Source organism: Engystomops pustulosus, chromosome 7 (genome assembly GCF_040894005.1).
Source record: "Engystomops pustulosus chromosome 7, aEngPut4.maternal, whole genome shotgun sequence".
Lineage (NCBI taxonomy): Eukaryota > Metazoa > Chordata > Amphibia > Anura > Leptodactylidae > Engystomops > Engystomops pustulosus.
Window position 1 is genome coordinate 91,618,076 of NC_092417.1, and position 14,860 is coordinate 91,632,935.

A 14,860-nucleotide genomic window follows, 5' to 3' on the forward strand; every position below is an offset into this window, starting at 1 on the left:
ACGTCGGCCGTATATACGTCCCCCATACATGTGTGTGAATGTAGCCTTATTGTGTATTTAAATCTTTTCATTAGAAAAAGAAAAACTTGTGAACTTGCCACAAACTGAATATCTTTTTAAGCCATACAGGGAGCAAAATTATGCCAGACACCAATGAACAACGGACTGTTTTGTGCTGCCTGCGCTTCCTTGGGTTCAGTGAACCTACTGACAGAGGGGCAGTAAATACCATCCACTTCCTCCTGTTTCATGACTTGGTCTAAACGGGTCCAGAATCAATGAATATACCAGATCCTAGGAGGTGCAGGGAGTGCCAAAACTGGCCAACAGCACAGACAATGTTTACATGTAAAGGATTACAGGACATAGCAACCTATAAAAATATCACTGTTGATCTGGAATGCATAATTTATACATGTGCAATATTAAAATCAACCCCAGCACCTAAAAGCAATGCAACAAGGAGAGAAAAAGTGTATATATAAAACGTGACTACAAGAATGCACTAAATTCAATCCTATCATTTAATCCAGCCGGACACAAGGCGCCCATTCTCAATATCTATTTAGATTCACGCTTCAATAACTCTTTATTACGATCACCCTCTGAGTTTAAGAATTGTACTACCTCAATTCCTGCCAATTTCATATAACTTGGGTCTCCGTCATGGGCCTCCTGCATGTGTTGAATTAGCCCAGGTGAACCGATACCCGTTCTAAGGAAGTTGCAATGTTCCCCAAAGCGAACATATAAGGGACGTATCGTCGTTCCGATATAACGTATACCACAAATTTTGTTTTGCAGTTTATGAAATCACTGACCAGCAAATTTATTCCTCCTTTCCTCAGATTCCTACAAAGTAATTAGACCTACAGAAGGAAAAATGTCCACAACAAAAATTACCTTTTGGAATGCTACTTCTCAACCAGTTATCACTGCTCTTAACCCCTTCAGGGCTCAGCATCTTTTGGCCTTGAGGACGCGGTCCCATTTTTCAAATCTGCCCTGTGTCACTATAAGTGCTTGTAGCTTTGGAACGCTATGAGATATCCGGGGATTTTGAGATTGTTTTCTCGTGACACATTGTACTTCAAATTAGTTTAAAAATTTGGATGAAATCTTTTGTGTTTAGTTGTGAAAAAAAAAAATTTGGCAAAATTCTTTATTTTCAAAGTTCTAAATTCTCTACTTTTGATGCAGATAGTCATTGCACCCAAATAAATTCATAACTTACATTTGCCAAATGTCTGCTTTATGCTGGCATGGTTTTTTAAGATTCCACATATTTTACTAGAATGTTATGAGGCTCAGAATTTGGGTGCCATTTTTCAAATTTTTGGGAAAATCACTAAAACTAATATTTAGATGGACCTGCTCATCTTTTAATTGACTGTGAGAGGCCTAAATAATAGCGAGACTCGTAAATTACCGCATTATGGAATCTACACACCTCAAGGTATGAAAAAGCACTTTTAAGAAGTTTGTTAACCCTTTAGGTATTTTATAGGGGTTAAAACAAAATTGAGGTGTGGTCTACAAATTGTAATATTTTTTTACAATACACTCATTTTGGGTGGAAAATGTAACATTTGTAATGGATTAAATGAAAAAAGGCTTCACAAAGTTTGATACCCAATTTATCCCGAGTACACCGATACCCTATATGTGGTGGTAACCTGCTGTTTGGGCGCACTGCCGGACATAGAAAGGAAGGAGGCGCCATCCAGGGCAGATTTGATATGTCACATTGTACAGGCTATAATTTTTTTTAGTTTTTTTTTTTTTTTTTTTTATTGTGGACCTATAGGGGCTTATTTTTTTACCACATGAGATGCACTTTTCTGGTACGTAATTTTGGGGCATCTATAGCTAATTGGTGAGATTTTATTTGTTGGTGGAGGAAATTAAAATCATCAAGTTTTAGGAACTTTTTTGTGTTTTTTTTTTTTTGGCCGTTTACAATACCATAAAAATATTATTTTTATTCTATAGGTCTCCACGATTACGAAAAGACCCCATTTATATAGTTTTTAATTTTTTTCCCCCATTTTTACTGACTAAAAAGTCATTTGGCAAAAATATTAATTTTAGCATCACCGACTTTCATATACATAACTTTTTTATTTTTTGGCTTACAAATCTGGTCAAGGGCTTATTTTTTGCGAGAAGGATTGTTCTTTTTAGTGAATTTGTTTTAGAGTGCATAACTTTTTTAAATCACTTTTTAGAACCTTTTTTTTTTAAAGGGTATTAATTAAAAATTATCTTCTTTTCGAAACGTTTTTAAAGGGAACCTGTCACCAGGAGACCCATTTTTAGCACTCCCCCAGTCCCCACAGAGCATAGTACATACACTGCCAAAGTGTTTTTGTATTAAAAATAGGTTTTACATAAAAAAAGATATGTTATATTGTATCTTTCATTAGCATCTGCTGTGTGACTAGGCAGTTGCCTTTTGGGAGGGGCTTGAAAGGAGCAGTTCCCCCCTCCCCCCTTGGGAAACATGTGACCTTTTCAAATATATGAATAACTCCCCACACTCGGGATTGGCTGTAGAGGAGCAGGGGGCGTTGCTATGCCACAGTGATGGGTGTTTTCATATATTCGAAAAGGTCACATGGAGAAGCTGTTCCCCAAGGGTGGGGGGAAACTGCTCCTTTCCAGCCCCTCCCAAAAGGCAACTGCCTAGTCACACAGCAGATGCTAATGAAAGGTGCAATATAACATATCTTTTTTTCTGTAAAACCAATTTTTAATACAAAAACACTTTAGCAGTGTATGTACTATGGTCTGTGGGGACTGGGGGAGTGCTAAAAATGGGTCTCCAGGTGACAAATTCCCTTTAAGGTTGTTTTTTACAGGGTTTATTTTGCGGGTCCAATAACAATTCTGTTTTATTATGATTGTCACGGACGTAGCGATACCAAATATGTGAGATTTGGAGACAATTTTGTTCATTTTAGCATTACCATCTTTTCATATGCAGAACTTTTTTATTTTTTATTATATCTGGTTAAGGGCTTATTTTTTGCGAGAAGGATTGTTCTTTTTAGGGGTCTTATTTTAGAGTGCATAACATTTTTTAAAATCACTTTTTAGAGCATTTTTTAAAGGTATTAATTAAAAATGATCTTTTTTTGGAACGTTTTTTGCGTTTTTTCCCCCGGCGTTTACCTTGCAGGTCCAATAACTATTTTGTTTTATTATACAGATTGTTACGGATGCGGCAATACCAAATATGTGGCGGTTTTTTATACTTCTTTAAAGGACACCTGTCATCAGGTCTGTGTCACTTGTCCTGTCACTACTACCTGTTGGAGAAGCTCACAAGGATCCCATCCCAGCCTTTATCTAGTTATTTCATACATTATTCATTGTAAAATCATCTATTTTTTATCATGTTAATGAGGCTAGTCACATGGTCAGAGGCAGTGATGTCACCCCTGTTCCCCCTCCCCTCTCCTCTCCTCCCCCTGCTCATGTCTGTGTGTAATGTATAGTAAAGCATGGCTAGTGTGTGTGCTGCATCTGCTGACATGCTGCATCCTCCTAATATACAGGTGAGAGACACAGACATCAGCTACACATGAATCTGACATGTTCTGCTGTAACATGGCTGCCTGGAGCTGCTGTATCTCTCCTAAACACACACACACACACAGGCTGCAGGGGGTGTGGCCACCAGCACCAGGAAGCACATCATTATACAGCCTCACATCATTATACAGGCTGTCAGTCATGCACTTGGGGTGTGGCTGTGCCTCCCACTCATGAATATAGTGGACAGCTTGAATATGCTAATGCTTCATTGGACATTTCACAGGTCATTTGCATACAGCTTTAGGACCTCATTGCTTAGGTTTACAGGCATGTAGAGGGACAATGAAGGGATAGAGGCAATGCTCTCTCATGGCAGTTTATGAAAATATATTTAGTTTAGGGGGGTTATTTTGCATGACGGGTTCTCTCTAAGTGTTTTTATGGGAAAATGACATTTTAGGGGCTTATATTTTTATGTATTTAATTTTTATTTATTCTAATGTGTTAACTTTAGTGTTTTTAAACTTTTTTTTACTTATACATACTTGAACTTGAACCAGCGATGCTCTGATCGTTTCCCTAGTGTTTCGTTCATAACGTTAGCGCACAAGAAGCGGGCCTCGGCCCCACCAAATATGCATTTTCAGGCTTGGATAACCCGATCGCATGTGTTTCTCTGGAAAAGCATATGCGATCGGGCCAAGGCCCGCCTCCTGTGCCCGTGGCCTAACGCATGTGATAGGTAAATAAGGCCCCTGTGTCTTGTATTATTTAAATGAAAGACACCGGGGCCTGTTTATAGATTGCATGTGTTTCCCTGGAAACAGATATGCGATCAGCCGAGGCCCTCCCCCTGTGCGCTAGCATTACGTTATGAACGCAACACGTGTGACCGTGTCCTTAGGGTGAAGACACACATGGCGTTTTTGGGCCGTTTTTACTAAGTGCGTTTTCAGATCGTTAAAAACGCATGCGTTAAAAAACGCATCCGTTTTTTAAAAACGAATGCGTTTTTTGAAAACGCATGCGTTTTTGTCCGTTTTTCCGAAATTGCGCAACGAAAAACGGACAAAAACGCATGCGTTTTCAAAAAACGGATGCGTTTTTTAACGCATGCGTTTTTAACGATCTGAAAACGCACTTAGTAAAAACGGCCCAAAAACGCCATGTGTGTCTTCACCCTTAGGGTGCTGTCAGACAATTTGATCCTGTTTTGAAATGGAATTAAAACTATTGTCTGACAGCACCCTAAGTGCTTTTTCCCTTTCTCGAAGCGGTTTCCCTTAACTTTTTCAGCAAAGTCCCAATTTTTTATGCGTTTTTCAAGGGTGGTGAAGACAATAAAGAAATTGTCTTCTCATTAAAGTTGTATGCAGCTAATTAGGATTATAATACAGATTTGCAAACTCAACAAAAACTGTAACGTGTGAATACAGCCTAACAGCAATGCAATTAGAAAAATCTCCTTTTCTCAGTTGTTGTATTGCTTTTCAAAACGCAATGTAAATGGTACGTGTGAACGAGGTTTAGAAATAACTTTTGCTGTGGCGCTGTCATGATGTGTAGGGATGTTCAGGTTCACTCGTTGACTTCTACCAGAGCTTAGGAACTGCCGGAGTAGCTCATAGCAACCCGGAGAGTCTCTATAATGTAAGTGCATGAAGGATAACTTATTCCTATATAGAAACGGTTAAAAGCCCAAGCTCCATTCAGCGCAATGGACCGGGATCCGTTAATATGGCGGCCGCATGTAGAAGTTTTGTCTGCCTCTAAAGTCCACATCAGGTGCTGCAGTTTTCCGCAGGGGCAGGAAGTCGCATGGCCGGAAGTGGCGTTTCCAGCGCGGGCGATAAGCTGCAGGGAAGTCTGCGGGCTGCGAGCGAGGTATGGCGTTATAACATCACATATAGTCCTGTTACCCGGCACATTCGCGCAGTTTGTTATTTAGCACCTGCACGGAATCCATCACTTGTACGGTACAACGGGGAACCGAGGCACAAGCCAGCAGTATGATTTAGAGGGCGTTCACACGGGGCAGATTTGTTTCCGTAGCTTTTTCCGCTAGTTGAATGCTGCTTGCAGAAAATGGTGTTTATCATTTTCAGTCTAACGGATTGTTCCACTAGCAGAAACATTTTCCGTGAATCTGCTGCTGGTGATCCTTGTATAAGGCCTCGGCCTGACTTCCATGACGTGATGGGTATTTACCCAACCAGTAATATCCGGGGGTAGGAGAGGGTGAAATGTGGGACATGACACTTGATAATATCAGGCATGAAGCAGTCCTGAATCACATATCAGTTATTGGGAGCCCAATGTAGGAGTGACCAGGTGTAATGGAAAGATGTGCACCTGTCCCGCTCCTGGTTTAGCTCACAATAATTGATGCATAAATAAGAAGTCTCACAAAAATTATACAAAACCACTTTGTTTTTTTATAATGCAGTCCACTGATCTGAGTTGCTATTTTTTATTTTAAGCCTGTACCCCCACAGCCATTTCTGTTATCTTAGCACAGTCTTACCTTTTTCTCACACTTGGTGAACACCAGACCACACAAGAGCAAGCTGTGATTTCCTCTGCAGGGACGCACGCCTTGTGCATAAAATGTGTAAATCTAATTGGCCCATAGACTCTATCTGCGCTGTCTAATTAAGATTCGAAACAAGTAAAGCGCCTTAGGCCTGAAACACACCTGTTGAATTGGTAAGCACAGTAAAATAAACTCGCAAAGGCCCTCAGATTTTTATCTGGCCCACTTTTAGAACAAGCAAGCTCTTACAAACTGTGGATCCTGTTATAGCAAACATACACAAACTACAATACAGGCAGTCCCCGGGTTACATACAAGATAGGGTCTGGAGGATTGTTCTTAAGTTGAATTTGTATGTAAGTCGAAACTGTATATTTTATAATGGAAGTTCTAGACAATTTTTTTTCTTTTACCCCAGTGACATTTGGAGTTTCAAAATTTTTGGTGTAATTGGACCAAGAATTATCAATAAAGCTTCATTACAGACATCTTACAGCTGATCGTTGCAGTCTGGGACTATAGTAAAGCATCCAGAGAGATTCACCAGAGGTCACATGGGGCAGAGAGGTCCATCTGTAACTATGGGTTGTCTGTAAGTCGGGTGTCCTTAAGTAGGGGACCGCCTGTAAACAGTTTGTTGGAGAACATAAAGCTGGGTCATCTGTATGTATCCTCACCTTTCAACTAACTACAGAAATGTAGCTCACTGTGTGAGCATATGGGAAGTCATTTATATTTAACCTTGAAATTTGTCTGCTTTTTAATAGGGTTGGGCTTGTTACTAATGTGGCATTTGAGTGATGTTTCTATTTTACTTTTTCAGAAAAGTCGCTAATTTTTGCACAGCCTGTTTTGCACTTTTGTGAGCAAAAATTTTAGACTATTATGAGAATAACAATTTTAGGCTGTATTCTTATGAGAATATAAAGACTTTCACACATCTGAATTCCATTGATAGGCTCAAAATTGATTTCATGGACCAAACAGTGTGGTGGGATGGGACCCCAAGTGTTGTCATCCTTCTTTCCAGTAAAATGTAATTAGAATTTGATTACAGGCAGTCCCCGGGTTACATACAAGATAGGGTCTGTAGGTTTGTTCTTAAGTTGAATTTGTATGTAAGTAGGAACTGTATATTTTAACATTGTAATCCCAGCCAGAACTTTTTTGGTCTCTGTGACAATTGGATTTTAAAAATGTTGTGTTGTCATAAGAATCAAGATTAACAATAAAGCTTCATTAGACACCTCTGATAACTGTTACAGCTGATCATTGTAGCCTAAGGCTAAAGTACAATAAATTACCAATATCCAGTGGTCCGTTTGTAACTAGGGGTTGTATGTAAGTCGAGTGTTCTTAAGTAGGGGACTGCCTGTATAACTCTGTGGGGAATAACGGACTCCTTACACCATTTATTACTATCCTGGTACAAATGTGAAATCTGACCACCAAATAATCTGTTATTCATTGACTGAGCACAACCATGAGTTTTAAGCCTCATACTGGAAAACAACTTACAATGCCCCTTTTCTGTAGCTCTATCCTTACAATGTTCACTTTTCTGTATTCTCTGATTTATGCAGCCTTTCCTGCAGATCACCACCCACCCTCCTTCTTTTCGCTGTGAAGCAAGTCTGATACTCTGCAGTCCTCTTCTTCTCTCTGCAGCTGCAGACCCATTGTAATGACACCTCCTTTCGGCCAGCTTACATGAGCCGCAGAGAGGAGAATAGGCTGCTGCTTAGGGATTTTGAAGCCATGGACAGGGTGTCCAACAGCCTAAATAAATTATTATAGAAAATCAACCCTTTTAAAAAAAAAAAAAAAAAAAATAGCTACAAATACTCACCCTTCTCCTCTTCACCTCTGTACTGTCCATCGCTAATCTTGATACGCCGAGATAACCTAGAAAACGAACTTATAGAAATCCAAAGTGGGGACGAGATGACCGGTGCTCAGGGCTGCTAATTATGTACGCCCACCCGAGAAGCTTGAATTCATCTTGCGCTCCCAGCATGGGAGAGGGAGGTGGGAAGGGTGTGCATAATTAACAGTCTGGAGCACTGAAAGAGGAGCGGTGTTGAGTATTTGTGAAAAACCATTATTATATTTTGATACAATGGGCAGTATGGAACACAGTGATACCTAACTTGTTTATGATTTTTACTGTTTATTTATATTTATGACTTTTAGGGAAAATGGGTGTTTCGAATTTTTTGTTTTTTTTTATTACTATTTTTCAGACCCGCTAGGCTACTTTAACCCTTTGGTGTCTGATCCTACCATTTACTGCCATACTACATAAATGTATACTCACCGGCCACTTTATTAGGTACACCATGCTAGTAACGGGTTGGACCCCCTTTTGCCTTCAGAACTGCCTCAATTCTTCGTGGCATAGATTCAACAAGGTGCTGGAAGCATTCCTCAGAGATTTTGGTCCATATTGACATGATGGCATCACACAGTTGCCGCAGATTTGTCGGCTGCACATCCATGATGTGAATCTCCCGTTCCACCACATCCCAAAGATGCTCTATTGGATTGAGATCTGGTGACTGTGGAGGCCATTTGAGTACAGTGATCTCATTGTCATGTTCAAGAAACCAGTCTGAGATGATTCCAGCTTTATGACATGGCGCATTAACCTGCTGAAAGTAGCCATCAGATGTTGGGTACATTGTGGTCATAAAGGGATGGACATGGTCAGCAACAATACTCAGGTAGGCTGTGGCGTTGCAACGATGCTGAATTGGTACCAAGGGGGCCAAAGAGTGCCAAGAAAATATTCCCCGCACCATGACACCACCACCACCAGCCTGAACCATTGATACAAGGCAGGATGGATCCATGCTTTCATGTTGTTGACGCCAAATTCTGACCCTACCATCCGAATGTCGCAGCAGAAATAGAGACTCATCAGACCAGGCAACGTTTTTCCAATCTTCTACTGTCCAATTTCGATGAGCTTGTGCAAATTGTAGCCTCAGTTTCCTGTTCTTAGCTGAAAGGAGTGGCACCCGGTGTGGTCTTCTGCTGCTGTAGCCCATCTGCCTCAAAGTTCGACGTACTGTGCATTCAGAGATGCTCTTCTGCCTACCTTGGTTGTAACGGGTGGCGATTTGAGTCACTGTTGCCTTTCTATCAGCTCGAACCAGTCTGCCCATTCTCCTCTGACCTCTGGCATCAACAAGGCATTTCCGCCCACAGAACTGCCGCTCACTGGATGTTTTTTCTTTTTCGGACCATTCTCTGTAAACCCTAGAGATGGTTAGCACCGATCGCGGGTGTTACCGGTAAGCCTTTGCTGCAATATGCAGCAAAGACTTACCGGCTATGTAGAGGGCTCAGCAAAGAGAATGTTAAATCCACAAGGGGGCGCCAAACATTGTTTGCAGAAAATTTCACTGAGCTTCACACAGATATATTATTGTATGCTCCCTTACCCAACGGTTATCCAATTAAATAACTACCGTATATATATCCACAAAAGTCACTTTTAGATGTGCGCCATTGTTTGAGCCTCACAATAACGAAACCCTCCACGGTTCATAAGAATGAATAAGAACGCCATAAAATGGCTATAAATAACTAAAGGATGTTGTGAAAAAAAAACTTTATTCAGGAACGTGTGTGTCTTTTTTAGGTAACATAGAACTTTATGGACATGTTTTGGGTCACGGTGTTAATATGTGGCCACAGGCGAAGGGGATGGAATGTTCATCGTTTCACTCAATTTTTGTAAAAAATAAAACTATCAGGAACTATAAGGCAATCCTCATATAGTTTGGCAACGTGTACAACATGACACATCCAATACATTGGAAGCACGACTAGAACGCTAAAAACTAGAGTATCAGAGCATATCAGGGATGCCTGTAAAACAGATCCTATAATCGCTAAAAACATGCCAATGCTTTAAAAACATTTCTTGGATACTCACAAAGGCGATATCACAGGTTTGCAAGTCACAGCAATTGAAAAAGTAACCGCCCCCAAAAGGGGAGGTGACCGAATACACAAACTCCGTAACAGGGAGATATATTGGATTCTAAAACTTGATACACGTGTACTGAAAGGGTTAAATAAAAGATCATACACTATGTACTTCTTCTAAATTTATGTTTATAACACATTTAAATGCATAATATATTATATGACATGTGCAATGTATTTCCTGTGCACATGCCCAGTTTGCAGTGACGACAACACCCTAGTCTTTTATATGATTCTAACAATGGTAGCAGGTAGACCATGACTAAGAAAAACATCCAATATGTTAGTGCTCTACTCTATAAAGTGTCTTTGCATAACAACTCCAAAGGGCAATCTCACCAAGTCCCAAGTGGGTTGAAAATTGAAGAGTTCCTCCTGTAATTCCTCCTGTTATTCTGTCCATTTCCTGTATTGGAAATTTGTTTACAGTGCGGATTATTGGGGTAAAGAGTAAAAGGTTTTTATTCTTGTATATTTGCAGAAATAAGGTTAAAAGTGCGTGTATCAAAAGTTTCCTAAAAACACCAAACACCTCGCCCGACCTAGGTGTTACCCTATCCGGCTTCTTCCGGGGCCTGGCGTTTGATGTAATGTCTGCTGTTTATGAGAATTAAAACCTTTTACTTTTTACCCTGGTAACTATCTGTACACACATTTCCAGTATAGGATCTCCGAGGTCTACAGTGGAATCCACTACATGAAATGGACAGAATAACAGGAGGAACTCTTCAATTTTCAACCCACTAGGGACTTGGTGATAATGCCCTTTGGAGTTGTTATGCAAAGACACTTTACAGAGTAGAGCACTAACATATTGGATGTTTTTCTTTATAAAATGTTGGCTAAATTTGGGAGTGTGTGTTTTTTTTTTTTTTTTTATACTAGTGCTGGATCATCGCTCTATATCTTTCAATAATCTTTCATCTTTATTTATATAGTGCCATCAAATTCCATAGCGCTTTACAAATCATAGATTCATTTGAAATAGAGAGATTCTCTTTCATAGGAAAAAAGTGTTTCTAGGCGCCACGGAGCCTATGTTATAGACCTCTGAAGTGAGGATGTATCACATACATCCATGGCTATACAAATGCCATCCTTTGAGGACATATGAGATATGTCCTTGGCCAAAACAAAAACAAGGGTAAATAAAAAATACAAAATTTAAGTCACCCCTTTTCCCTAGAAGGTAAAAATAAATAAAAAAAATTGCAAGCTGTAATGCCTGTGTAATTTGAATAAAAAACGATCGAAAGGTTTTACAGGTTTGCAAAATGGCAGCAATGAAAATGTCAGCTGGTTCTACAGAAAATGATATTCTTTACTGTAAAAAGTTACAGGTATCTGAATATTGCGATTCAAAGATTTAAAAAATCAACAGTTAGTGGAAACCAAAATCATAAATTAAAATAGGAAGTAATAAAGAAAGAAATGATTGGCATTGCTTATCTTTCCTTCTAAATTGTATTTGTCACTTGGTATACAATGAAGCGGTGTAATAAAATGAAATCAATGTTAAAAATAACACTGTTAATGAGTGTTAGCGGACTATTGTTCCATTATCTTGATGACCCTCGACTCTACACTACTACTGTTTCAAAGAACATTTTAATAATATTCTTTGGATAACGAGGGCCTTGAAGCTTAAAGGGAACCTTTCACTACATATGCGCATATAGAGCCAGTGGCATGTCCCTTCGAGCTCCATTGACTGACTCACACCCTTATTTTAGCTAAAAATTGTTTTGCTTACATCCATATAAATCACCTTTTATCTTACCTGGCATCAGAGGGGGGCTGGTGCTGCTCGGCCAGCCCGTCCTATCTAATCCTCCCCATGCCTTATGCCTCCTTACTGGTAACATTTAATGTCATGTGACCAGAGTGACATAATCTCAGGTGCTTTAGCCTTAATAATTGCAAACTGTACCCCATGCATGTATCTGAACACATGAAGTCACATGAAATCAGCTCTGTGTATCTTCAAATCACTGCTCTGCCTCCTTGTACTTCGGGACTGTCTGCCTCATGTTTCATTTATGACATGTGACCAGTGACATCATCGCAGGTCCTTTAGCCTTCTAAGAATAGCAAACTGTACACCATGTATGTGATTACATGAAATCACAGCAGCCTCCATGAAGGATGGAGAGGAGTAGAAGTCCATGGAGGCTGCTGTGATTTCATGTAATCACATACATGGTAATACACCATGTATGTGATTACATGAAATCACAGCAGCCTCCATGAAGGATGGAGAGGAGTAGAAGTCCATGGAGGCTGCTGTGATTTCATGTAATCACATACATGGTGTACAATTTGCTATTCTTAGAAGGCTAAAGGACCTGCGATGATGTCACTGGTCACATGTCATGAATGAAACATGAGGCAGACAGTCCCGAAGTACAAGGAGGCAGAGCAGTGATTTGAAGATACACAGAGCTGTCGGTCAAAAAAATGGGGTGTGTTTCACTGCCAGCCTGAGAGGGACAGTCACAAACACCAGGGATGAGTCACAAAAGCTAATTTGTATATCAGAAAACCATTAAGGTGTGTGTGTGTGGGGGGGGGGGGGTTTAAAATCTGGTGACAAGTCCTCTTTTTCCAGGTTTCCCACAAACTAAAGTTAGGCCCTATCCACAGATCAGGAAAACGAGAGGTCTGTTGGACTAAAGGAGGGGATGGATGTGCATGACTGTTCTGGTCCATTAATCTCTATGAAGCTCACGGAGATCACCAAGCATGGACCCCTCGTTTTCGCTATCTGTGGGGGTTTCAGCACAGATTTTAACAGTCACTGCCCCCTTTAATAGTCACTGCCGCCCATGTATTAGCTATTACGTCAAAGGTCAGGGGTATAAACTTTCATGCTTTTTAATCATCTCTTTCTGTTCGTTTTTGTTATAGAGTATTTCCAGAATTGCCTTTTGAAGTTGGTATAAACATGTACAGACTGTCAGTACTGCAGGTAAAGAGTCCTTCCACTTATGTACCCAAGTTCTGATTTGTTGTTCTATGTAGGACTGTATATGTAACATGAAGCTCTGTGATCTATACTCAGGTGGTAGACCCAAGCTGCTTTTTCTGCGAAATATTAAAAGAAGGTGAAAGCAACAATTATGAGCAGTTGTTTGATGAGCTGAATTTCCTCTATAGCACAATATACAGAGATATAGAGGAGCTGAGACCGGTGTCATTGCCTGTTGGGACGGTAATTTATTTATTTTTACAAATTGTATATATTTTACAATAAATACTATTCATTTGAATCAATTTTTAAGCCTGTGATCCAAGCCGAGGCCCCTTAAACTTACTGACTAAAGTATAAGCTTTGGGTTGGAAACTCATTGGTCACAGCCTCCCCTAGTAATGTAATGCCCAGCAGTCCTACCCCAGTAATGAAATACCCAACAGCCTCCCCCAGTAATGCCCGAGGCAGCTGCGGACCCCCTGGTAGTGAGATGCCCGAGGCAGCTGTGGACCCCCTGGTAGTGAGATGTCCTGCCTTGCCTCTCATTGTTTAAAAAAAATAATTTTGCATACTCCCCTTCCGATGCTCTATGCAGTTCCACAGAGCAGGTAAAGACTCAACTATAAGACGAGTTTTGCAGCACAAAAAATGTGCTGAAAAATACTAACTCGGCTTTTACTCAGGTCAGGAAAAAAAACCCAAAAAGTGTACTCACCTTCCGATGCCCCCACAGTAGGTCCTCTTCTATCCATTGCGGCTCAGTGTTCCCGTGCGGTCCGTCGAAGACACTGTGACACAGCACGCTGACATTCTAATGTGTGCGCTGGATAGGATTGGATCAGACGTCGAGATGTGATGAAGCACGTCACAACACTCCTCCCCCAGCAGAGGATCTCAGTCTCATAACCTTGTGGCTCCGGAGGTCTGCAACTATGCATGCTGTCGCCTGGATAGGTGTTCGGCTAAGGCTGTTAGCCACGTCTTCAGGTGTCAGCAGCAGGGACCTCACCGGTGTGTGAATGCCCTGGGAGTTATCTAGAAGAGCCCATGTTGGAGCTCCTCGGATGCAGAGGTGGTGGGGACATCGGAAGTGACTGAGCCTAGCGGTGCAGCTGGCCCCATGCGATGCAAGCATCTACGCATCTCCCCCCCATGTGGAGGTTGGGACCAGGTGGATGAGTGACGATCCGGAGGGGAGACCGCAGCAGAAAGTTGTATGAGGAACAGATGGGAAAGAGAGCACTCTGCATAGCAGAAGAAGAGTAACCTCCGCTATATGCACAGCACCTGCTTTGTATGACCAGCGGGAGTAAGGGGCCTGCCAGGAACTACCTCTGTCTCGCTTTGTGGAATCTCTGCAGTGCTGGGATGAGGAAGATGGGTGAGATTCTACCCTGCTCTCTTGTCTCATTCTCATAATTAACCCTTAGGAACCTAATCGACTTGTACCGATATCGATACAGTTACAGCTACTGCTCCCTCAGAGATTATAGGCTTCTCATTAACGACATGTTAACTCTTTAAGGAAACGCTTCCATATGTGTCTGGCGCTAGCTGAAATCTTAATTTGGGCTAGATGGTATTGTTAAGGATATCACATTGGTCTTGAATGCCATCTTACATACTGTCAGACATTTTAAAGACTCAGTATTCATTTCACATAACTTTGTGTAATAAAAACTAAAGTTTGGGTGGGGTTCGCCCCTCAGCACACAAAGACTTAGCGCTCGCTAGCACCACCTAGAGGAAGGTATCCAGGTGAACATCTGGGCATTTTATTTATGTGAAGACAGCCAATGGTTCTACATTCCTTTGTGTGC

The 14,860-nt window shown here is 40.9% G+C and overlaps 1 protein-coding gene across 3 annotated transcripts in view; it reads left to right on the plus strand.

Annotated features, from left to right (window-relative positions):
- Positions 1-2,678: 2,678 nt before the first annotated feature.
- The window catches only part of TDRD12 (tudor domain containing 12), a 103,874-nt gene continuing 91,692 nt past the window's right edge, over positions 2,679-14,860 (plus strand). The window contains exons 1-3 of one of the 3 annotated variants that reach the window (XM_072117227.1): positions 2,679-2,713; positions 12,977-13,037; positions 13,131-13,280. In XM_072117227.1, the coding sequence (XP_071973328.1) occupies positions 13,014-13,037; positions 13,131-13,280 (174 nt within the window). In that variant the 5' untranslated portion in view covers positions 2,679-2,713; positions 12,977-13,013. Of the gene's footprint in view, positions 2,714-5,242; positions 5,425-5,471; positions 5,517-12,976; positions 13,038-13,130; positions 13,281-14,860 lie in introns of those variants that run through there. The other 2 variants (XM_072117226.1, XM_072117228.1) reach the window with 2 other exon arrangements.